This window comes from Siniperca chuatsi, linkage group LG15 (assembly GCF_020085105.1).
Source record: "Siniperca chuatsi isolate FFG_IHB_CAS linkage group LG15, ASM2008510v1, whole genome shotgun sequence".
Lineage (NCBI taxonomy): Eukaryota > Metazoa > Chordata > Actinopteri > Centrarchiformes > Sinipercidae > Siniperca > Siniperca chuatsi.
In genome coordinates this window covers 10,810,809-10,837,770 of record NC_058056.1, presented here as the reverse complement: position 1 = coordinate 10,837,770, position 26,962 = coordinate 10,810,809, and the positions used below count along the sequence as shown (strand labels likewise).

The 26,962-nt window shown below is 41.1% G+C and overlaps 1 protein-coding gene across 1 annotated transcript in view; it reads right to left on the bottom strand.

Annotated features, from left to right (window-relative positions):
* LOC122862468 (connector enhancer of kinase suppressor of ras 3-like) overlaps positions 1–24,471 on the bottom strand; it is a 36,096-nt gene extending 11,625 nt beyond the window's left edge. The window contains exons 1-4 of the mRNA XM_044168011.1: positions 24,215–24,471; positions 7,209–7,372; positions 2,680–2,882; positions 811–898 (exon numbers count right to left, since the gene is read on the bottom strand). Of these exons, the coding sequence (XP_044023946.1) occupies positions 811–898; positions 2,680–2,882; positions 7,209–7,372; positions 24,215–24,266 (507 nt within the window). The 5' untranslated portion in view covers positions 24,267–24,471. The remainder of the gene's footprint in view (positions 1–810; positions 899–2,679; positions 2,883–7,208; positions 7,373–24,214) is intronic.
* Between the last annotated feature and the right edge of the window lie 2,491 nt (positions 24,472–26,962).

Here is a 26,962-nt window from a genome sequence, read left to right as displayed (position 1 = left end):
CTAAAAGTGACACCTGCAGTCTTAGCAGCCACTTTCACTGGCATTGTAAAATGATTTGCTTACTGGGCTATGCTTAAGTCAAACCATTTAGGAGAGAACAAATTGTTCATACAAGCTAATGACTTACTGAAGAGAAGGCAACTCACCAGCTCCCTTTGTTTAAGACATATGTATGACCAACCACAACTGGTTGTATGAAACTGACACTGGCACACACCCAATTGTACCATGATGCAACGCTACAGCAATTCTCTGCAGAAAGTTGTGAAATATAGTGGATGTATGCTGAAGTTGTTTTAACCATCTGACTGCCAGATAAATGGCAGTCAGACCACCTCCTCATCCCTGCATTAAGGAAGCGCTTTCAGACAGTTTGGTCTCCCACTGCGAGCATCTTGGAGAAGCAAAAACAGGAACCACATGGCTGAGGGAGTACGGCAGCCTGGGGAACGTTGGCAGCCACCTTTAAAAGAGTGCCAGTGGGTTTTATGAAACTGGAAACACAAACGCAACGTTTACCATTAAACGACCCTGCACGAAGGGGGTCTCCTCATTAGCCAGCATGAGGAGGAAAATATCCCAAGAAAAACATCAGCATTTGCAATAATGTGCTCAGACTGCTGGCTTCAGCCTTATGTCATGGCTGCCAGACCACATTTCCCATAACTCTCTTCTCCTACACTATATCCTGCATGTCTGTGCCCTCAGGCTGGTATGCGCTCAGTAGAAAAAGCTATTGTGAGTGTCTGTGTGTGTATGTTTCCCAGGGGCTAGCTACACGTGTGCTGTTGAGCTAACTAGCGTGCAGACCTGTTGAACTGTGGTGGTGAGCTCCAGGCACAGCTGAATGATCTTGTTCTTGGTGGCTGTGAAGTCACTGATCCCTGTAAGAGGCGTTCTGCAAGCAGACAAAGAAGGAAAGGGAGAACATTAGGAGCCAGTGATGGGCTGTAGAGTTGGGCTGAGACTTGGTTTACTCACTCAAACTGCATGACCGCATAATTTTAAAATTAAAGCATATGACAACAATGCTTGATATTTAGCGCAAAACTGCCAAATAATAAAAATGCTTAAAAAACAGAACACCTTTAAAATCTAACACAATCCAACACAACAGCTCACCCATTCATCTTACGGTTACAAAGATAATAATGTTCTTGTTTAATGTTTTGATTGACATGGTCAAAGAGGTATTAATTTAACTATATGTTTATTACTGAGGTTGTAGTTTACAGTGGTGTTGAATTGGATTGCATTGTATTGAGTGGTGTTTCTGATATTTTGCCAACCCCCACTTATAAACATTTTACCAAAATGTTTGGCCATTATAAGCTTTGTAAAAAAAAAAAATTAAAAAGTGGCAGAGCTGTTGTACTGGATTGCATTATATGGTATAGGTGTACCTAATAAAGTGTCCTGGGAGCGTTTGTCTACAGTGATTTACTGATGTGGCGTAAGCTATAAGCTACCAACACTATACTTATATACACTAAACTATAATAGACTCTTTGGCCAGTCACCCAAAGACAGACTTGGTTGTGACTCAAGTATGTCACTTCTGGTGCCATTTCATCTCCTTTTCTGTTTCTTTCTCCCTGACTCCATCTAAAACAACTGCCTATGAACTCCTAAATAGCTACCTGAACATCAGCCTCCAACCTTCTATGCAGTCCTTAAAATATGTCAGTGTGGCATCATATCAAATTACGTTTGAAGAAAACCTTCAGAAAAACATCTACAGAAAGCAGACTATCCTGAGGACAGAACCAAAGCACTGGTCCAGAGCAATCAAGTAAATAAAGGATTAATAAACCATGTATGTATCCCATATCGTATATATTATCATATATCCGTAAATTCAGTGTTCAGTGCTCTGGTAGAACTACTATTGCTACTATGGTCTAAAAGTCTGAGCAGAGACCATCAGCTAGCATTAAGTCAGAGCATTTCAACAGTAAATATATTGGTGAAAATTATCTGATTGTTCTGACAACAATTACTAAAATAAGATGAAAATCTATACACAGTATTAACATATTACTTTGTTCAAAACATTTTTTTGTAAATCTCTTAATAAAAACGTGTATAATTGTGAACTTCATAGATGTAATTTAACATTTAGCACAGCACTTTTAAAAGACTATTGTACTGCTCTCATCTCAACATCACAACTACCATTTATATCATGACGTCACCTTACCCACTTTAGCCGAGCTTGCCACAAAAAGAGAAGCTTAAATTCAGCCAGCTAACACTTAATCCTGGCAACCTGCTTAATATGCTCTGCTGTTATGATGTGATGCATATTGGAGCAGGTCACCAGGAGAGCAGAGTGGATTCTATAGTGTTAACCTGGCCAACAGCATGTATATGTGCAATGACTACTGCTAACTTAATAATAATAATAATTTATTTTTATGCCAAAGATGAATGCCTGTATCTGCTTGGCCATCATATCCACAGAAATAATGTATTTGTTATACCTGCTTTTTGTATATATATTGTATAATATGACCCTGCACTACACGTTATGACAAAGGCTGAACCCCTGTAAGAGCCCATTGGTTCCAATCAAGAGCCAGAAAACTTTTCCATGCATGTCTAAAATCTAAAGTGATATCTGATATCTGATCTGATTCAGAGTGCAGAGATAGGTGGTGGTTATAAAAATGTTATTACCTGTCTAGCCAAGCCAGGAGGCTCTTTGCAGCACCGATCAGCTCCACCACAGAGGTAAGGAAGTCGTTGGGTGGCTTGCGTGGGGTGCTGCCATCATATGCGGGACTTTTCCTGCGGTCAGACGTGGCCATGTGTAGACTGTTGGTGGCAGCTCTCATCATCACAACCAGATTCTTCAAGTTGTCAGTCTCTACCCCATAGTTCTGAAATGGTAAGTTAATACACAACTAGGTCAAACAAAAATGGAAAATGCACACACTCATGATTGGAGCAGAAATTATGCCAAACCCAAGATCAAGGCAAACAGACCTTCTACGCAGTCTATACCTGGGATGTACTTGCTTTTCAACAACAGTGGAGTCTTACTCCCAAGAAAACATGTTGTTTCCTATACAATGAGGGGCTGTAATCATTTCTTTGAGAGATATGATTGAAGTGCACTTGTCTGTGAAGACAGCTCGTGCATGAAATTTCCCATCCCGTCTCCAAGTTTGTCCCTGGGAGTGCAGGGAGGGTGTGCATGCGCCATCACCTGATTCCTATCAAGCAGAGCAAAGTTTGCATTCTTGAGCCTGGGTTGTTTCCTGCTTTTGCATTCCTCTAATGTATAGGTTATTCACATGCACAAAGCAACTGACTACAGACCAGCTATGAACTGAACTACTGCAGGGTACTGAGCTGCAACAACATACACATTTTTTTCCTTGGAGGGTAAAGTATGTGTCTGAGACTGAGCATGACCACTTGTCAAGTATTTTAAAGAGCTTGTTGTTTCGATTAAATAAATGTGTTTGGAAAAATCTGTTGGTTAAAGGTAAGCAGAGAAAGGGTAGCCTGGCTCCTGTTCTGGTAAATATCAGCTTACATGGTGTTGCTTCGCTGCCAGCAGTGCTGCTATGTGCAATGTGCCAGTAGCTAAAAATGCTTTGCAGGGAGTAAAACAGCACGTGTCTGGAAAACAACGAAGGAGATCTGCAAGTGGTTAGTGTCTACTTTTATTCCACTGCCTCTCTCCAACATGAGCTCAAAAAAACATACAAAATCATTTCTCTCATGTCGGTCCCCAAGGAATCACTGGAATAACTGAACTAGTCAAACAGTAGCCGCAGCCTTACTCACGGGACACTTGACATGAAATGAATTGTTGAAACATCATAAAAGATAAGTAAACATACTCAGGGACTGAATATGTAGAAAAAAGGAAAGAAATCATTTGATGGTTTGGTCATTCACACAATGAAAGTGGAACTGTAGCACAAAGGCAGTGTGAGCATTTTCCAGATCAAACGTCTCTCCTGGCTTTTTCATTAGCAGGTTAATCACACAGTCACAGCAGTTCTAACTGGCCCACAGATGTCCAGCGAGCTTTTGTCCCACACTGCCAGCTGAGCTAAAAACCACGTCTGAGCAAAATCTGTGGTTCCAGTCAAATGCAATTTTTCATTCTCATAACATTCAAGCCAAATTTACGTTCTTTCATTGCTTTTTATAGACATTCAGTTAATCTAGAATCAAGATGACAGAAGCTTTCTTGTGTAGGCTCTAGTTGGACTGTTTGAAGGGACTATATACTGGTTAAAATGTCCTGGGGAGAAATGAAGAACGGCTATCACAACACAGCGCTTCCTGCCCTTGCCACAGGCATTACATGGATCTGACTTGACTATAATAGAAAGATACAAATGCCTGTAGGCTAGACAGAATGTGTGTCTGTTGCTATAATGTGCCATCTAAGGTTAAGCGTTACATTATACACCTTGGGACAGATTCATCCCAAGCCATTGGTAAAATACATTTACAGCAGCTATGCGACTCATGACGAGGCCAAATGATCTGTCATATACTACTGTATATGTTCAATGGCTGCTGGAGACAGCCAATGTGTGTGTGAATATCATGCAGTGCTGGTCTTTGAGTGGGTCATTGGGGTCTGAGAACAAATAAAGATCTGTTGGGTTTCAACACTGACTCTGCAGAAGTCATCACGGTTTAGAGAAGTCCAGTAAAATTAACTGAAATGTGCTCTCTATGTCCCTAGACAGCAGTTTGATCTTGATAGCTTTTGGGTGGGAGAGAAGCATGATTATGAATTTCCCCACAGTTTCCTAAAGGGCTGTGGGGCTGTATGTTAGGCTATCAGTCATCATGATTTAGGTTTGAAATTGTTAACAGGACAGCTCAGGTCCCTGATATATAAAATGTACTATGATAAGGCAAAATCTTATGTGAGCATGTGCTTAAATATTTAAAATTCAACAGCAAAGAGTGTCACAAAGATGAATGTGACAGCATCAATAGGCAGTGTCTGACCTAACAGTAAACAACAAGAGAGAAAGTGGGGGGAGAGTGTGAGAGCTTGTGGCGGTTTCAGGTGTTGGTGGCCTGTGTTCCTCTTGGTAGCAATGACCTTGCCTCAGTTAAAGCTAATTGAATCGAGGGCCTCATTTCCTCCCATGGGGCCTGTGGAAGGCCAAGGCCTCATTTTTAATAAGGAAAACCCTAACAGACAAAAAACATTTAGCCGGACTGCTTCAGTCAGAGGTGAAAGGCTTCAGAGAGTCCAGCATTCCTGGCCTAAGTTGCCATACTAAATTGCAGAAGACTATACAGTGAATACAAACGCACACAGACGCAGTATTACAAACTAACAGCACATTTTGAAGGGAGAATGAAGTTCACATGCAAGGAAAAGGGTTCACTTAAAATAACAAAACCATGCTGAGGAAGCACTAGAGGCCAAATTTATGAAGCTGCTTGAGAGGAAAATTACTTGAGATTTCATTGCCTTGATGTCAAGGTTCTAGGGGCGAACAAAAATCTGGGCCAGATTACTGTGATGGTAAAATATGTTAGGGACCACAGGATGTACCATATGGTACATATTCTATGATGAGTAAATCTATCAAAACAAAAAAGGTGTGGTATGTGCCAAGTGCCTCCAGGTGTCCACTTCCAGTGTTTACAGGTAGAGGAGATCCTGTTAACAGGTATAGGACGTTGCTTATCTTAGCTTTTTGCAGAATGAGAAACAATGGAAGAGTTTATTGATTGGGTGAAAGTTGGGTCTAAGGGAAGAGATTAATCAAATCTTAATGTCTCTGTCCCATTTAAACCTGTACACAGTCTGGTTTGACCTTGGTCATCAAAAGATATCCCAGCATAGGTTTCAAGGGTGCAGCTACAGGCTGCCATGTAGATTATATATCATATTAGCTGAAATGATAATGAGATGTGAGCTAAGTGATGAGAGTTGTTTGCTAACCACACACTAAATCTTACATGTGTCTGCTTCACATATGATGCTATAAAACCCATCCATAGCTGTCAGCGTGCTGAGGTGGCTGACAAAGAAATCACATCTTTTTTAGCCATAACATTTGTTGATCCAAACCCATCTGACCTACAGCCTTCAGATCAGCATCAATGCAAGATGCAGCCTCGTGTAGGAGAGAGAAACTTTTAAGTTTTAAGTAAGTAAATATATCCATACCCCAAACAATTAATGTACAGCATTTTAAGAGAGTATAAAGACAGAAATGCTGACACTGATCAAAATGCAGGGACCACAATCTGGGACTTTTATAGCACAGGAAGTGATAAAACTCCAAATCGATCCCATCTGCTGGAAAACCTGGTTCTCTTTCAGTTGGAGCATGGATGGTTTTTATCGCTCTTTTCATGCTCACTAGTTGAAAGCAGAGACATTTTTGTTGGCAGTTCTTCGGGGAGCTGTGATGATGGACAGTCGAGGTCAGCTGGATTGCTGCCAGAGTGACTAATAAGAATTAAACAGGGGATCTGTAATTGAATCAAGAGAGATGGCTCAGGTGAGTAGATGGCTGCAGCAGTAAGAATGACCTGCCTGATGTTTCTGTTCGTTTGTTTTAGAGGAGATTTTTTTATATATATATATATATATATATATATATATATATATATATATATATATATATATATATATATATATATATATATATATATATATATATATATATATATAGCTTGAGTACATGTGTATCTTGAGTACATGTGTATTTTGTGTGTAAAGGAGACTTTACATGTAAAGAGAGCTCTCATCTTATCTATCAAACAGATCAAACTCGTTGCTACGTGATTAGCATTAACTGCCTCTAATAACCTCACACCGCTTCAAACTGCCAAATCGAGCCCAAGGTCCCTCCAACCTGATCTCTGCTCTTCTCTGAGTGACACTGCTGCTCCCCAATGTCCTCGGGCTGCTTCATGTGTTGTGGTGCCTCCACACCCCGCTGAGCTGTGTGGGAAAAAATGAGCCTTTCTGCATCGCTGGTTCCTTTAGCTGCCCAACCAGAAACTACAGGCTGAGTTTTTAGTGAACGTGGACATTGAGAGCGGGGGGGTGACCAAAAGAGAGAGCCCCCGATTTGTTAAAAATCCTTCCTGAAGATACAGTCACATTCCACATTTATGCTTTTACTGTAATATCCCTGCTACTGTGTTTGGATACACATCACATTAGCCACACACACACAAAGCAGAGATCTACTGACCAGAGCGCAGAGTAGATCGACAGCCTCCAGCACCAGTTCCTGGTGTCCAATCCTGGCCACGCCAAGCTCCTCCAGGTCTTGATGTGTTATCTTCAGTAACTGCTCCCCACTGATCTTCTCCCGCTCAAAGTTGCTCACATACTGCTGCAGACTGTCATCCAAACCTGGACACACAAGATGAAAAAGGCAAATAGAGGGACTCATTAGACAAACATTAAAAATACACATCAGTCTGCTATTTTAGAAAGATTAAGTTAAACTGTCCTTTGCAAGAGCTCTTTGCACCAATGCAAAATTAAAAGTAGTGCCAACTTCAGCTGAACTACTGTGTCTGTCATTTTTATTAGCATGTATCCTAATAGTGTGAGTGCGTGCGTGTATGCACAGTGCAGATAAGGAACAGGTGTGACTGCTATCTTTGCTTGACAAATACACCATAAACAGAGTAACGGTTGAGACCTCTAAGTCTGTTGGGCCGGTTAAACAATGGATGGCTGTATTTGTGAGTGTATGGATGTGTGTGTATGCGGGTGTTTTAATAAATGTGCTAGTGTCAGGGGTGTCCCCTTGCTACTATTTGGAGCACCAATAACAAATGACATGGACCGTTACACTACCAACTGCTGTGGTCATTGAACATACAAGGATGTAACTTAATGAATACACTGTGTACTGTAGTGCACTGCAACAGGCTCTTCTGATACTGTGGAATGAGTAATATACACTACAATGCCATAAACAAACTCACAAACATGCCCTCCCTATGCACTTCAAGTAGTGTTGAGACAACATAGTTAAGAACAAGCCTTTGTGTGTGTGTGTGTGTCTCTAGCTGTGGGTGTAGAAGTAAACGCCATCTTTATTCCCATCAAAGAGCGCACAAAAAGGGGGCAGCTGCAGATACATGGCCCTGTGCCCTGCTTTTCTCAAAGACCTGTCAGCTGAAAGACACACTCATTCGCTCCAACCGTACCACACACACACACACACACACACACACAAATAATATTCTTTAGTACGAGACAGGATTTGGCAGATCCATTTTCAGTTTGACATTCAAGTCACAAAAAGCTTTACTTTTTTTAGGAACATGTAACTTAACAGCAGATAACTGCATCCATATGAAATGTAGGGCATGTAGTTATGAGTGAAGAACCCACTGGGTGTGTTCTGTGGTCACAGCCATTTTTGTGAATGGCACCTCATATCTTCATGCCTCTGTGACACTCAGTCTGTACATGTGTTGCAGAGAGTATGCATAAGGGAAAGATGCTGATATTGTATGTTTGTGTGTATGTATCATGGTAGCATCAGAGTATACAGACTACACACCATACATACTGCCTCAACATGTTATACGCATATAACCTGAAAACATATGTTTTTCACTTATATAAATCTACAATCCAATTTATTTTCAAATGTAACACCAAAAAATAACAATATAACACAAATTCTATATTCTGCATTGAAAAATATTCTATTTTGATCCGCTGACAAAAAAAGCACGGGAAAAATACAAATAAAAGGTTTAGACAAACTGCTAGGCTTTAAAGGCCCTGAAAACCTATTTTTTCAATCCGCTTCTAACTGCGAGTGATAAGATCCTACATGAACGGAACGGAAAATTGGAACGGTTTTGATGATTTCATATTAGAGATTTCTGCATTTCTGTTTTTGTCTGTGCTCTTCTTACTGGTTTGAAGTGGTCGGGGCTCAGTTAGAAAAATATGATACAACCGTCCACCAATCAGGATTTAGCAACATTTGAATCAGAATCTGATGATGGTTGTTGGGTTGTTTGATCACTGTCAAACAAGTCCGATCAAACCACACCCACAAAGTCCTGATGAAAAATTTAGCTGAGTTTTTGAGTGTTGAGCTCTTCATAAATAAATCTTAAATGAAAACTTTTTTTTTTAAAACTTTGTTGCTTATTTACTCATGCATATTTAATGTTATAGAGAAATACTTTAAAGACAATTTCAGGGCCTATTCTATTTCATCAGACCTCCAGGACAGAAGGCTTTTACTGTGAAGCAGCTGCGGACAAATTATGTTTACACGTTTTTCAGCTAACCTGGAATGCTAACACGTTGTTTGATAAAAGCTGGTGTTCACTTCTAGTTGTATTTTTGGCACTTTTTTGTTGGTGGATCAAACTGAAATATTGAACAGAATGGAAATACTTCAGTACAGTGCTAACAAAGCTAAACAAATAAAGAGCAGGAGGCAAGTTACTTGCTTTATGATCCCTTTTTATTCCGGTATTGCAGCCCTTTAAGATACGTTTATTGTAGAAATTGACATCACAATAAGACTACACATCAGAATATGCATTGTGTAGCCCTTGGGCTCACATTACCTACAGAGGACTCCCTTCAAAGCCATTAAAATTCCATTATGGCATCAAAGTTCACTTATGAAAGCATTTTCAATCCTTTCAAAATTTCTGTGGGAGCTCAAGTCATCGCCACTGAATCAAAGGGAAATTCCATCATGACTTGTTAACCATTAGTCGCCACACACGTCAAGTCAAGTTAGGCTCATTAGATTTTTCTCATTCCATGGCATGCTAATTCTGTGGCATGTCTTCAGAGAATTTTAAGCTTAACCCCTGACTGGCCAGCAGTCTGCAAGGGAATCCACTTCACATTGTAAGACTGAAAGGGAGTGAGCACTGGCCTGAACCCACAACAGCACAAACACAAACACTGGGCCAGTCACTTAATGCCATCAGATGAAAACAAAGACTTGGATCAGAGGGGGCAAAGTTTCTCCCTACTGCTGTGTTAAAAAGGCATTTCCTGTGGAATGGTGCCACTCTCCTCACAAACCAGACGAAGAAAGGGAAACTTGTGGTTCAGCTTACAGTAAGACTTGCAGAGGCTTACACTGTGTGTGTTTTTTTAGCTTGGTTGTTCTAAAACCACACAATATCATCCAGACAGACTAGATATGGGAAAACAGTCTGGAAAGAAATGGTGGGTGGAATGAATCTGCATACGCTAGTTGATGAATGGAGGGCCTATCCTCTCCTCTAGGCTGTTTTCACTTTCTTTCATTCATTCATTGGCAAATGTTTTCTCCCCCCCATATCCTATCCCTGATCCTAGAAGTCAGACTTCAGAGAGTTTAGAAATTCTAGGTCACCTCAGGGTCCAAACTGATCTGCATTAGCTTTGAATTGGAACAATTGTAAGTGTGTTTACGTGCATTAGAGAAAGAGACCTACCTCTTTAATGGTACCAGTGATTGAGAACAGGGGTAAATCTGTGCTACAGAGAAAATGTATTACTCTCCCATTGATTTCAGGGGCCCTAAGAGGAAGGTACCACAGCAATATCTTCCTCTGGACTTAACCATTGACACCTTCTGAATAAAAGAGGGGTGTCCTTACAGTGGGGCTTATAAAACATTTATTGGGCCTCAATCAATGGCAGCTGGGGTGTGTGTATGCGTGTGAGACTATCAATTTTCATTAAAGGCAGAGTAACCAGTAAAGGAGATAGAGTGTCACATTATTGTGAATTGAGAGAAGGGGGAGGCACAAGGTAGGGCTGTGTGAATGCTTTTCAAAAGCCTGCGCAGGATGAAATGCTTTGGAGTTTTATGGCCTCTGTGAACCACTTGGCAAATGTCCTCAAACCAGAGCAAGTGGGTGTAACTGTGTGGCAGACGCACATACACACAGCACCAACATCAAATGCCACTGCACTGCCAAAAAGCTAGACAAACATTCATTGCCACCCAAATTTCATTGTGATCACAAGTTGACTGAAAGGATTCAAACTGGACTGAAATATCAATACTCATGACAAATTATACTAATAATACTACATATGAAAGCCTGGTGTAATATTGCAGTTAACACAATAAACCAATTATCCTGATAAAGAGTTCTTTTACAACTTAATTTAAGTTTGAGTTGTCAGTTTCTTTTAGGGTGGTATTTTCATAAAACTGCAAAAGAGAAGATAAAGAGCAAACTAGAAAGCACTCAAAGGCTGCAATATCCTCTTAATGTACTGTATTCTTTTAATAGTAGAAAATATGATTAGGTAATTTATCAAGCTGATAAATGCCAACTTTCTATCAAATTTCACAGAAATCTCAATTCATTCAAACATTTACATTCAATCACACTACATAAAAAAATGCTGTATTAAGAATGGGCTGACAGTAGAATTGTACATGACAAACTGTTCTAATTGATTAGAGCACCAGTTTTCACATATCGTTAAAAATACCTTCTCTGTATGAGGAAGAAGAGAGCACCTGTCAAGGTCTGTGACCACTCAGAATAGGCGGTGACTGGCAAATGCCAGTCTGTGTGTCCCAGTATGGCACCTGCTGTTCACTGTGGGGTCTTTCTTGCCACCCACCACCTCCCATTCAGTAAACACCGATTTTGTGTAGAACAGGTTATCAACACAACGGTTTAAGTGTATAGATACATACACGTACACACATTCACACACACACACACACACACACACACACACACACACACACACGCATATTTCTGGACAGCTGGGAAAGCAAGAACCCCAGATACTCCAGTCTGGATGCAACAAGTAGAACCAGACCCTGTTGGAGGCCTTCGAGCTCTGCAGCCTACTTAAAGGCTGTGTAAGCACACATTTTTGGCAATGTAAACAACAGAACCCTTCCGCTTGCAAATGGCTGGGCTATTCTTGTCATTATCTCAACATTTCCCATCCTTACAGAAGCACAAAAACAGCAGATTGTGTTTAATGTGGCCAAGTACATGATAGCTCAGGACCCACTGTGTTTGTGTGATGAATAAGTCATTAGAACTGCAAACAGGTTGGTACATGACATCTTATACAAGTTTAGTGGTCTGTCTTCAGAAACATGTTGATCAATTTTGATCAACAATGCTTTCAATGCAGCTTTTGGTTGCCAACTTTTCGTTCTCAGGGGTTTGATTACACCAGAAAAGAGCGAACAGTCTTTCACCTCCTACAGAAAGAACGAAACAAGCTCCCTCCTCTTCACCACCCCCACCTTTCAACTCCTCCCTGTGCTCCCAGTGGGAGCTGTAGCCACCCTGTAACACACACACACAAACAGGGACACACACAAACACAAACCAATATCCCCACTGGGGTGGCCAGTGGGAAAGCTACTGAGTGTAGAATAGCCAAGCCACTGTAACTCTGCTGTCTTTATTTGGTAGCCCGGCCTCTGAACCTGCGGGGAACGGTCTGGAATTTGACTCATTGTTCTCCGCTGAGCAGCTCCATTGTGGGAATTCACAGCACTCTGGTACAATGGTCTCTGGCCGGACCAGGCCATGCTGTAATTAGAAAGAAAGAAAAAACTCCTCTCGGCGACAGCTAAGCTATCCTAATGCATGAATTCACAGGACAACAACAAAGCCTGTACACACACACACACACACTGGGCTGGCATTTCCAATGGGAACTGGGGATAGAAGTGACAACGGTACTCCACATCTCTCCATCGAGCATGTTGTGTCCTCATCTGAAAACAGTGTAAAATGTTACAGCTTTCTATTGGACTCTTCACTCCTAAAAATCTGATAGTAGAGCAAATATCTGCCTTATTGTGCCATGTTTCAAGATACTGGCATTTGTTTCTAAGATACTGATGCAACAACTGAAACTGCATTGGAGATAGGTTTGGATAATGAGAATGAATATCAGATTAAGTGAGATCTTGAAGTTTTTGCAGCGCTGCAAACATACAGGCTAGTTCATCCCAAGGACAGCATTTCACTCTCTGACAGCTCAACTGGCTAGGACCCTGTGCTACCCATGTTTTAATCTTATCATTGCTTCCTCCAGCTAACAAAGAGTGTTTTACTTCATGTACCCTAATCTTAAACACAGACAACTACAAAATGGCAGTGACATGTCCCAAGTGGTCTTCCTAAGAGTGAAAAAGCAGCTGAGGCTAGTCCGTCCACAGGCAGACAAAAGCAGCTCTGTCTCTTACAGAGTGATGGATGATGACTGAAGAGGGGGTCAAAGTTCACAGGGCTGTCATGCTTGAAGCACATCAGCAAGAGTGCCAGCCCAAGGGCTCAGTTAATCCTCACCTCTAGCAGCACACAACCCCAGTCGCGTTGCTGGTACCTCGTCAAATTTCCAAGTTTGAGGTTAGACGGCTCAATTAATATTGACTGGGGGGAGGTGAGAGGTGGCGTCTGGAGGCATTGCAGGTTAGAGCACAGGAGGTTATGAGAGGTATTTTGGCTGTCATGGCCTGATACATCATGACTTCTAGTCACAAGCAGATCAGAGGATAGAGGAAAAGCAAGATAAAGTGAGAGAGATACTAGAAAGAGAGACAAAGCAGACTGCTGCAGGCACATTAGCAAGTGTCTTTGCAAACCTGCAGCCACCAAAACAGTTGTTGCTTAAGCTAAGGGCGTGGAAAAAATAAACTGATAAACTGGTTGTCTGGACTGAGTTTGCACCTGAAACATGATTTAGGTTTCTCTTGTCAGACTTCTTTCACATACAATTTCTTAACACCAAACATGTGGCCTGTAAACTGTTACCACTGTTCTGTACAGTTCAGTTTAACACGTAGTTCGTCCACAGGGCCTGCACTTCATTGCATGCGTACATTCCCTTAATATTGAGGATTCTCAGGTAGTTTGAATAACCTGCACATGTATAAATGCCAATAACAGCTTATATCCTGTTAGCGGGAAACCTGGATAACAAATTCCAATATTATCCTGTGTAAACATGTTCACTTGTCTCTGATTGATTTTTATCTTCAGTGCTTGCAATAGACCTTTTCATGGCAGACATTTTACTTTGTAAAATGTACTTTACATAGTAGGGAAAGAACAGGTGTAATTAATGACATTGAAGCAAAAGCATGAATTGTAGAGAATCTAACCGATCTAACAATGTGTATCATGTCTATATTGACAAAAGTTTAAACATTTATATTTGTATGTGCGATCTAAGCAGCTTAGAACTAGCTCAAGCGGGCAACCCGGTGGGCTTAAAGAAGTTTTATACATCCAAGAACTTCTAAAAAAAAAACCCAGACCTGGCGCCTAATTGAGACCTGCATTTATTTGTCAATGCGTATGAGTGTGAGTGTGTGGCCGAGCGGGAGAGAGAGTGACGGTGAATGTGCTCAGAGCAGACAGGTGTGGTGGCAATTGGAGAAAGGTTAGCAGTGAAGTTGTCTATTGGCTGTAAATGTTAGCTGCATACTGGGAAATATGGATGCACATCTCTCAGTAAATAATAACCATCAAGCCATAGTATAAATAACAATTTTATATTTGAAAATGTACAAATTGAAATCTGGGGGAGCCACACAGCTGTATAGGTTTTATTTTACTATTTTGAGACATACAGCTGCAGCCATAGCCTATAGGCTTATGTTTACATTGTATAGCCAAAGCTAACTTTTATTGTCGTTAGCTGTAGTTTTGTGCATGGCACTGCCAACAGTATCTAGAATGACTTTGATAAACGTTTTAGTGTTTAGAGCAGAGAGTTGTCTCCCCTTGTTATATTTTATTTAGTTTGTCAAATCAGATTTTGTAGTCTATGCCCACACGTGTGCACCCATGGCAACCCCGAAACCACAGAGCCACCCCCACCTAACAAATCCCAATTTAATCCCTGAATATAAGGCTGTAGCCAGCAGACGGTTAGCTTAGCACAAAGACTTGAAACAGGGGGAAACAGCTAGCCTGGCTCTGTCAAATGGTAACAAAATTGGTTGTGTCTAGATGGTAACCCTGGATTTGCGAAACTCTCACAAGATTTGTATGCATTGTTTTTTCATTGTACATGTTCCTAGAACTAACCAAGTAGTTTTGTTGCCTAAACCTAAATCTCCAGAGTTTCCGCAAATCCAGGGTTACCTTCTAGACAGGACCAACAAAATTGTAACTATTTCTTGGCTCTGAGCAGTTGCCAGGCAACCAGCTGAGACTCCAGGAAGTTACTGGTTGCGGCCAAGAAATAGTCTGACACATAATGCCTGTAAAACAGTAAATTGTCAGTTCTTTACTGATTAAACAAATTAGATATATTAATGAGATTAGTTAATTAGCGTGCTGGTAGGGAGATTTGGTTACTAATTGACAGAGCCAGGCTAACTGTTTCCCCCTGTCTTTGTGCTAAGCTAACTATTCCTTTAATATTGGCTCTATTCCATTAAGGTGATTCATTAAGCCATGCCAATGAGCTAGCATGCACAATACCAGGGTACTCGAAGTGAACACCTAACTGTAATGCAGCAATAATTAATGATATTAATTACACCTGTGCTCTTCCTGCTATGTCATGTCAAAATGTCTGCTGTACAATTTCCCAATGTATTGTCTTTATAGTCATGACACGTATACTTATAATTGGTGGTAAACACAGACAGATATTTGACTTATTCATGGGGACAGTGTCAGGAATTGTATGTGCAGGTAAGTGTAGGAAGTGTTTGTTTGACAGGGACAGGAGCAGGGGTTGGAGAAATAACTTCTCAGGCCAACATAAACACCCATCACTCTCCAGCCAGTCAGCCGCCCGGCCACGCTGCAGCTCGTTACCACTAGCATAAACACCCACTAAAGAAAGCAACAAAGAGCTCAAAATTTCTCAAACTCCCCCTCCTCCTTCTCCGCTCAGTCCTGTTCCTGCTTCTCCACCCACCACAATCTTTCATTTTTCCTGGCTTCTCCAATGTTCATATTGTTGTGGTTCCGCCTGTTGACAGGTATCCCAAGATAGTCACAGTCTTTGTGTCTTGAAAGTGCACAATACAATAGTGTGACTGTTACTTTTGGAATTTGGGAATGGTCTAGTGTTTTCCCGTTTTAATCACAGTAGATGTTAGAAAGCAATGAGGAAAGCAATAAGGACACTAACTCTGTGTGGTCTAAGAGTCACCACTGAAGATGGGATGTTGCATAACAGACTGTGCTGTTTGTGTGTGTCAACAGGACTTCTAAAAACACTCACTTTGCTACAACCTATACATAATTTCCCTAAGACAAAACTATAATTAAAGACTGTCGTTCTTTGCAAAGAGACAAAAAGGAGGAAAAGAGGCAAAAAAGCAAGGGAACAAAAGGCAGAGAATGAAAAAGACGAGGAAAGACAAAAAAGAAAACAACGGCATCCCCCATCAAACTTAACCCTGGGTTCAAAGTCATAGCCAATGAGACACAAACAGGTCATAGAGGGGAGCTCAGTTTAGTGCTTTTATCCCATCACATGTATGGTGTATGATTAGGGTGGCCCTGCATACTGATTACAGAGCAATTTACCAGCACCATAATAGCTCCCTATGGAAACCACAATAAAGATGAACAAGGTTTGGTGGAGGAAATGTGCCCCACTCATTTAGTTTGCCATGGGAAAAGTGTGCTAGCAGTCAGACTAGCACTGCATGTGGGCATATTTTCTTGCAGAGCCAAACTTAACTTTGCATCCATTGTGCTATTATGTTGTATGATAATGTTTATTTTGGGGATTTTATGAAACAGAAAGATATGACAGACAGAAACAAGCCTTTAATTAAACTAAAGATAGCACCATATTGCCCCATTGACTCATATGGTTGAGTGTAGTACTTGCTCCGTTCCTAATGCGGATCCCCATAAGCATCTTTGGATAAGAACCTGCTAATTGTCATAAATCTCCCAGAGGGTAAATCCCCTCCTCAAATCTTGTTAAAAATCCTAGATGAAAAAATAGAAAGAAAGATTCCACTGTAAAGCCAAGCTGAGGATTTACTCAATCAAAACCGACAGTGGGTCCATCTCTGACCCTGGCACAGTGGAGGTCCATTCCTCAGCCTCGCCTGTCCACACGCAAATCTGAGCTCGCTGCCTGCTTTCTACCCAGGCTAAACCCAGCAGGAGCACTTTGACGTGGCAGCGCAAAGTTACACAAAGCTACTGGTGGTCACCCCCTCGGTCACAATGGCAGCCAACAAAGAGCTGAAGCATTGGCTGGAGCTGTAAATAAGATTAAGGTTACTATAGTGACAGGGAAGTGGGAAGAGGTTGGGGGGGGGCTGCAGAGAAGAGAGGTAGAGGAGGAAGAGAAGAGGGGAGTGTGACCACAATCCAACAATTTACAGCTGGCTTGTGTCCTGGTCAGGGGAGGAGGAGACAGGGGTCAAAAAGACTGAGAGCATCATTAGTCCATCTATCCTCTCTGTACAAGACCAATAAAAAAAAACAACAAAAGCACACATACACTCCATTCAAAACACAAATCAACAAGTCACTGGCTTTCCCTGAAAATTCTCAATGACTAATTTCTCTTAATAGGACAGAGAGGAGTGAATATAACGAACACTTGAATGAATTATGCAATGTAAGACATCACTAGGCAGCCTACAGGCCGTAGGCAGCTTATGCCATTCTCCGTGCTGCGCAGAGTGTGGGTGGGGGAGGGTGAGTCATCTTCAATGAAAGGTAGCGGTGAGCGACAGTGTGTCACCCGCAGGCCAACTGACACTTTAAAGATGTGTCCCCACATTTTGTTTTAATGCTCTAAAGCAATGATGAATTCTTCATGATCACACACACTCATGCTAATATCTCTTACCACAAAAACACACCCCGCCCATTTCCACGTGATGTTTGTTTGTACTCTTGCTGGCACCTGTTGTGGGCCTCCCTCACAGCCATGACAGTTTAAGAAAGGGACAGTCGTGTTCCTATAAATGATAAATGTGCTGTTGACTGGAAAGGGTGCCACATACAAACAGAGATGAAGGGCAGGTGAGAGGCTTTTCCCAAGTGGCTGCACCAATGGAAACAAAAGGAAGGATCGACAGAATCCCCCATGATTGTTTTACCACTCCCTGTTTAAGCAAATTTAAAAGCCACATTTTGCTCCAATATCCTTTGTCCATCTTACTGAATTGAGATCATGGGAACACAATTGTTTTGTTGGAAACTCTCTGACATCAAGATTAGCTGAGATATGACATGAGATTTGTCAAGTTCCAGCCTCAGGCAAAAACAGATGATTTTTAGTTCAGTAGGTAGTTAACAAATTCCAAAATGACAAAGCATGTCAGGGTGGATACGTCAAGGTTGAACTGTATTCTGAGTTAGTACGAGTGAGTAAGTTACCTGCATGTTAGATGCTTTGACTGTTGGGAGAGAATAAGGAAGTAAGCAACAAATGGGTGTTTTTCTTGAAGGTAGGGACCTGTAATGGGGAACTCCAGAGGAAGATGAACAACAAGTGAAAGAGATCCTCCAGAAACGAACAGCATAATTGACTTCATTGCTCTGCGCTCGTGGAATTTTCTGTGGACTCCGTAGGTGACTTTCAACCATAACCAAATGAAAACAGAAGCTTGGCACAGTTGTGTCCCCTTATCAGCTTTATGACCTTTCCATAATAGAGTGACATGTGCCTTTGTGTGCTGTAGACCTGCATGGAAAAGTACACATAAAAATAACCACAAAGAAAGAATAAGGCTTCCCTTGAATCATCCAGGGGGTTTTTTTGTTTTGTTTCCTGGTTAAAACAAACACTTTCATACATCCATCCAGTAAGGGTACATGGAGTCATGCTGATCGTGGGCTCATCAATGCACCATCAATGCTGTGAAAACACAGACTAACCCATTACAGCTGCCTTATTTATCAGCACTCTCTAATGTAACAAGTCAACAAGACAGTTGACAGACTCAGAGACGTGTCACAACACGAACACAAGCACGGAGACCTACAAACAACAACAGCCTCCATACTATGCTAATTAGATACCAACACAATGTTCTTGTGCAAATATAAACAGAATGGATTGCAAAATGAAAGTCAGTAGATTCTCTTAGTTTAGCCATAAGATGGTTAAATGATGGACGGCAATTTTGAACTGTGTGAATAGCAAGATTGGAATTCAGTCAGTCTCTGTGGAGGACTGGGAAAATACGGACTAGTCTGAACATGTTCTGAACAAGCTCTGATCTGGCATCCACCCAAGTGCCCGGCTAAACCCAAAAGTGGGTAACAGTTCATAAAACTACACATCACTTCATAATCATAATGACATTACACTCCATTACAGTGTAAGCTGGTGGATGGATGAAAGAGCTTTGTGTGTATTTGGTCAGTGATGGGGACCATCAACTCGACTAAGTTCAGCATTTTAAATCCGTTAAAAGCAACTGGTGGCCCCAAATGCACAAAGGATATGTGTGACCTGTTTTGACTGCTCATTCACAGAGCTGCTGGTTTGGTAGGAATTTTTTTTTTTTACTGCATTCCTCTCATGTTCTGTGGTTATTTGAGCATAACTGCATTAGTAGTGTTTTGATAGCCATTCACTTCCTTTTTCCTTCTCTGCACAAGTTTGAATCACCATACAAGCACAGATCTTGTGCGGTAGCAATTTGAGACTTTTAATATATAGAAAAAACTTCAATCACATGACTGTGAGAGAGCCTTCAGGCACAATCATGACACGCAATAAACCTGCGAGTGTGGGCAGACGCACGCACTTGACATCTCTGCACCAGAGGTCAGTCAGCATGTGACCCGTATTTGCACTTGCACCCACTGTGTCACCTCAGGTTGGAGCTTTTATTCTCATGGCTTAAGCATAGCACCTCACAGGCCAATGCTCTTAGGGCAGAGCAGGGCCAAATAGCTTGGATGTCCTGCTAAGCTGAGATCATCTGGGAGATTTGCAATGCACATTTTAGATTTGAATGAAAAGCAAACTGGTCTAGCCCAGGTTGGCAGGCATACAAGGTGACATTTGGTCTCTTCTCCTGGCACTGAGAGAAGAACCGTTGGATATACATTCACATGCAAACTGATTCCGGTTTACTGATAAAAAACATCACCCCTGTAAAGTGTTGTACACATGAAGGATCATTACTGTGTACTGTCCAAACACAATATCAAAGCTGAATGCACTGTCTTGAAGCTCAAGTCAATGGCAACTTTCAACCACTGTGTGAGGACCTTTAAATTGATTAAAACACAGACTTTTGTTTTGTCTTTGTCTCCTCATCACTAGATTAGAACAGGGATATTAAATATTGATGATTTCTCTAGAAGTCCCCATATGTTAGAGTTCCTGAGGCCATGAGGCTGGGACACCGGGCCGTGTGAGAAGCAGGCCGTGGAGGGGCAGACAGGAACGAAACCACAGCAGTCCCTTTCAGTCACCTCTCCCCAGGGGGAATCCTCTTACAGCACTTCCCCTGAACTCTAAAGGCCATTTTCTAAAGGTAACATGCTTATCTGCCCATCAATGGAACACAATAGGTCAATTTTAAAAGCTGAATGGCTGGATGACTTGAAACTGGTTAATGACAAAGACAGGAGTTTTAACTTTAGGGGATGTCAAAGGGACAATGACTTTCAATTGAATAAATTATTTCACTTTGTTACATCCTAGTGTAAGTGAGGCCACTAGAAGAGGTATACAGATTTCCGATGTTCTTAAAGCCTGTTTTTTGATTAATTTAACACCTGTACTCCCTGATGCATATACACAGCCTACAGTGTAAGGGTTGCTAAAATTGATTAATGAAGCCCGTGAAGGCTATCCAAACATAGAACTCCACTTGTCCGATAGAGTCGGCACTAAAACAGAGGCAGTGGATGCCTTAATAAGGGTGAGGTGTCTGCACAACGTTTGTTCACACTCCAGTTTAGGAAGTCTCTGTTTTAGCCAGATAAGGATCATCGGCCATCATTGCCCACACCTCACTATCATCTCGAAAGATAAGGCTGCTGAAGGTACCCATCAGTGGAGTGATTCTGCATGTGCGGACTCAGACACAATGCTGTTATTTTTCCAAGCACACACTTGGTCAAAGACAAAAGCGCATTCAGCACGTTTGCCACCTCTCTGTCAAGCTAATTACCTTCTTGGCACTTTGGTGCTATTTGAGAGGCAGGATACAGCCACACACACACTCTTGCTACTACTCTTATGTTTCCATCCACATGGCATCAAACAAACCCGCTGTATGATGTGGGAAGGAACACAAGTTCAACCTACATCTGACCATTTATATAAAAGACTTTTGGTTATGGGTAATGTTCACACACAAGACACACCTCTGCAACTGTAGCCCCATACACATCTATGATAAGCTAAAAGAGCCAGGCCTTGTATAGATGTGTGCCAAACAGGGTTGATTGGTCTGAAAGGAGTATGAGATAGATGTAGGCCACTAGATCAGCAGGACTTTAATCACGACCTCTTGCTCAAAATAAACCGATCACTAAAATCCACACGACTAATCCATGTCCAGATACAGGGCTTTGAAATTTGATTAGCCAGTATTTAAGTCTAGAAGATGCTGGAGGATATCCAGTGTGTACTGAAATGCAGAGTCTGGACTTGTTAAAGAACTGGATAAAAGCCACTCAGTCAGACCGTAGTTATGCAGGTTTGCATGTTTGGGATGCCTTGTTAAAACTTGGCAGTCTTACTCCCAGTAACTACAAGGTGGACAAGAAAAAAAAAAGTTTGGTAAATGAGTTAGAGCTAAACATTCCCTGAACAGTGCCAGCCCTTCTCAGCTGAAGCATTGCCCCATGTGGATTCAGGACTATATTTGGAAAATGACTAGCAGCATATGACTTAAACCTTTGTGAACATGGGTATGTGGGTCACTGTCTTAATGTCACTGGATGTAGTTCTTCAAATCTAACCATAATTCAATTTTGAAAGGGCCACAACAAACCCAAAATTTAATTAATTTACTGATTAAAAAAAAACCCATTGTGCTGTGAGATCTATACTGTCATTAGAAAAGTGCATAATTCCCCCAGAGTAAGTAGTCCCACACATGACATATGGAACACCAATCACACGACACCACAGTTTCAGCTGGAAGATCAGACCTTGTGGTGAAGGAAACATGCTACAGGGCATCTCCAGCCCCCCCCCCCAAAAAACAGTGTTTGAATTGAAAGAACCCAACGCCCTTTCACTGGCAATAAACATCCACCAACCACTGCTTGATCTCCTTGAACAATGCAAGTGATTAACAACTGCCTCAATACACAAAAACAGTCCCTGTTCTACTGAAAAACAACCTGAGGCAAATGAGAGAGGTCTTCGTACAGTGCTTTCTGGGAGTTTAATTTTACATCTTTGACGCAGGCGCAACGACTCTGGAAACACCCGTGTTTGCCCTTGGTGTCAACAGGTCAACATGAGGCCATGACCCTGCTCTCGACATGGGTTTTCACTTTGGTTTGATGCTGCCTGTCTTTAGTATGAAAGTATTACACAAGTCGTTCTTTGGTCAAACAACATCAGTGGTTACATACTATGTTGTGGCTGTGTACTGTATAGCGGTCACTGAGCACAACACATGGTCTTTTCTTTTCCATGGACACTGTTGGTGACTTCTGGCCCTCTCTTAGCCACATACTTTGCTGTTCTTGGACACTCAAATGTTGAACGCCATTGTGGAGCACAAGCTGATACTTTTTAAAAGTTTACAGAATAAAAAATATACCCTGTTAAAGACAAATTAGGATAATTTTATGTTAAAAATTGCACAAGTTCAATTTGACTTGACTGACCCGGCAGCAGGATGTAAATGATGACAACAAGCAGCGCTGTTTAACAATGACAGAATGACCTGATATTATTTACCCATTACTTGGTATAAATGGTCAAATGTAAGTTGACCCTGTGTTCAACATCCCATGTTCATACACTGGGTTTGTATGTCAAAGGGATATATGAAATATTCCCATGAATGGTTTGCTGTCATATCAGTTAGTTCACTTCTGCCGTGTTTGTAGTGGTCTGCAAATCCACTGGTTAAGACCTACAGAGACAACCGCTGAGTCAGATTTACAGGAGACTGTCAGCAATGAGGCCTGTGTAGACAACTAATCCTCCATCCATGCGTGCCCTGGCCTTTTCACTGGACACACTGAAACTAACCCCTCCACAATCCCCTTTAGTTCCCAACTATAGATTAGCACTGGCAGGCATGCCCCAATCAGCAGTTATAATGACAAAAGAGCCTGCCCTGAGATACAAATTATGAGATTAAAAAGGAAGTCACCTATGATTTGTTTTGGGAAGTTTCCAAATGTCCTTGACAGTAAAGACAAATAGCTTAGTCCCACCACCCTCCATATAAACAGCCCATTACTCCCTTTGTTGTACTTTTTTATGTGTTTGGAACATAGCACTCTATTTCCATCCATACTTCACATACCACACCATACTTATGCTGTGACTGTAATGATGTCATGACCATAGCCAGCATTGCTCTCAGCGCCTGAAACAGATATGGTTTTTATAGAGTGCCAGATCCTAAGAAAACACTAAAACTGAGGTCTGTAATAATAATGATTGATGGAGTTCCAATCATTTTGTCTTCCTCACAAGGAGCAGGTTTGCGACGACAGGACAGTTATTTCAAAACTGAGGTCAACGTTAAACTGAGTACTGGTTACACAGCAGAATTACAGCTACAGTTAGACAACAACACTGGTTTTAGATTGGAGACCCTGGGAAAAACCTCTGCCAGATATGGTCTATGGTCTACAGTGTTCTGACATAGAAACGAATGGAAACCAGTGTATTTGGGACTGAATGAAACATTTCTTTACCTACAGTAGGCTTTAGTGTTAAAAGTCAGCAAACGTTAATGCTTGTCACTCAGAGCAAAAAGGTAACACACCACACGATTCAAACGTTGACATGAGCAGCAATTTAGCAGACGTATCAAAGGACGGGTTACAATACTAGCATAACGTCAAGTGAGATTGCACAACTTGCTAACATCTGTAAGTGAGAGTAAAAGAAAATGCAGTCCCATTGTTAAGCGCTTCGCTGGAGGTATGTTGACACACAAGAGCAGTTTCTACGAAACTAGCTCGAGATAACTGAGGAGCGACTCAGAGTTGAGACACAGGGGCTTTTAAAGAGCAGTAATGCAGTTAATGAGCTATTGTTTCTGTAAAAAAAAATTAATTAACGTTAACTGTTACACATAAAGTGCTCCAGACTTACCTTTCATCCAGTCGACTACTTGCTTTGGCGTCCACTTCGTTATCGGCTCCATGGCTTCTTTAACACAGTTACAGAGACAAAAATGTGCCACAGTTTGGCGACACGGTTCTACAATTTAAATTAAAAAAAATTGCCGTCACATTCTTCGCAACAGGTCGGTGCTGCTCGTCCGTTTGTGTTCACTCACTACACAACTCTGTGGACTCAATGCACGAGTGGGGGCTGGATGAAATCCTCCACAGAGCCTCACCGCCCGGAATGGGATCAATGCGGCATTCAAGTGCTGCTGGGAATACTGGGGGAAATTACATTTTGGGCGCAAAATAACCACACAGCAAGCCCTGATAACTTGATTTTCTCAGACACCGATAAACTGGAATAATTTCACAATGCATGCTGTTTTAATTTTATTCGTATTTTATTTGAATGATTATGCATCGGTATTTTTACAATTGAGCACGCTTATCGAAACTAATTTATGCCATCAACTCACAGCATGTCCCCCTTTTCTGTCAAAGCAAGTCTTTTTCGATTGTTTTTGTAACAGCCAATTTTATAATTATTTATGACCAAAACTACTTGAACACCTAACAGTCTATGGTATTTACCACTTCAGGACATGTAAATAGGAGTTTACGGAGAGCACCCGAATGTAGCGCATGATGTTGGTAGTTTCTGTGTGTTCACCACACTCGTTTGAAACTGGAGGCCTACACATTCAAAGTTTGTATTTTGTTGCTCCTGAAAAAAAAAGCTATGCAAGAACACAGATTATATGTAAATCTGTCAACATAATTTAAATGGCGGGTCACAGTTAAATATCAGCTGCATGCTATGAATATTTTTGTACAGTGAGTATTAAACATCTTACTTGTCTGTATTCATGGGTCATAGCACACTGATAATGTCTTACTGACAGTAAGTCATTAGTGTGATATTAGCTGGATTTGTTCTATTCTAATAGAATAGAATTCGTCTGTTCTAATTTGCAATCACCAAGATATAATATCATGTAAGAAAAACATTAGAAGCAGCTGGGACTTTTTCTTTCCACTAAACTGAATGTGACTCACCGCTGCTCTCTGTTGGTAACTTGCTTCTTTGCAAGTCATGTATTAGCAGGCTCCCCACAATCCCCCCATACTGTTACACACATGCTCACAATAATGCTTCGCATTGTCTACAATCTCATTAGCTAATTTGATATATATAGTATAATGAAACTGGATTATAGGCTATAAAGAAGTCAGATGGCTGTCCCAGCTAAGGAGAAGAATCAACTCACAGCCAATTCCAGAGACCCAGTTATAAAGATACTTTTACTTAATTTTTTAATGATTGAAATTTATAAACAATAAGATAACACTGTTGTAATGTAAAAAAACCCAGATCTTTGAGTGTTTTCACTTCAAAGAGAGCCATTTAAAGCCTTTTGGATTGTGATTTTCTCCTGACAGTGACAATATGTGATGTATGACCATAAATAATTCATACATTTGACCAAAAATCATCTCAGTTTGCTTAGTTGCTTTTAATGAATAGCTATTTCACGCATTGTAAATGTTGCAACTCCGGCATGTATTAGCTATATGTCTTCATCAAGAGGCTTTGTAAAGTTTTCAAGTAGTTTTACTATTATGGCTTCTGACATTAAGTAAGCTTTCCTGGCTAACTGTTTTCTAACAATCTGAAACACACCTTGCATGGGAGAGTCCCGGCCCTTCTCATCACCCCATTACTGTACAGCTGGAAGCTGTTGTATACTCTGCACTGTAATCAGCTGCAGATTAAAGCGTGGCTGTTATTAAACCTGGACAAGCATCAATTTACTGTCAGGCAAAGAAAATACTGGAAGCCCCTATAAAGTGCTATACAACAGTTTGTTCTGCTTATCTTATTTTTCCTTGTTCCAACATGCTGGTTTCCCTGCTGGTTGGACTGAACCAAGACATATTTTGAATAAGATGCCTTTCTTTGACTAAAGTTAATTAAAGATATTTTCTTCACCATATCTTAACTGCTGGCGATGACTGACAAGTAAAATGTCTGAGGTAAGCTTTTATAGAAATCGTAACACCAAGCTGACAGAAATACCTACAAAAGAAGTGAGGATAAGTGTTATTAGCCCAGTACAAAACACAAAAAAGAAGCAAAGGTATCTTTATAAAGAACTACAGGTCGCTAAAGTTTTACCACCGTTTACAAATCAGAGAAATCATTAAAACACAGATTTCTCAACTTTCTGGAGTTTGGATGGAAACACTTTGCAGTCTTAGGTGACTAATTGCCCTTGAAGCACTTATACTTTAAATCTCCTTCAAGGCGAGATATACAGTATGTTGGTGTACATTGTTGCCAGGCATCACAAACACTTCTTACTGCAGCAAACGGGCGAGTCAGAGCCATGTTCAGTTCTCATGGGAGTGGCTGGATTTAAGGGGATATGGGTGGTGTGGAATTCAGGGGAGGTCCTCTCTGATAGGATTAAGTGAATCATGGGATTGTTGTCGAGGTGAGGCGGAGGGATGGAAGCCCGAGCTTTAAGGCTGAGAGAGGGAGAAAGACCTGAGCACCAGATGCAAAACTGGAAGAACGGTATAGGCTATTCTTGTTGTCTTAGGTTAGAATTACAGAAAAATATAAAAGGTCACCTTAGATAATCACAATGACCAAGCATCAGAGCAAGACCAACTTCTGTATCCACAGTAAAACAAAGACTTGTAAAGATAAACAAACTCTGCATGATCT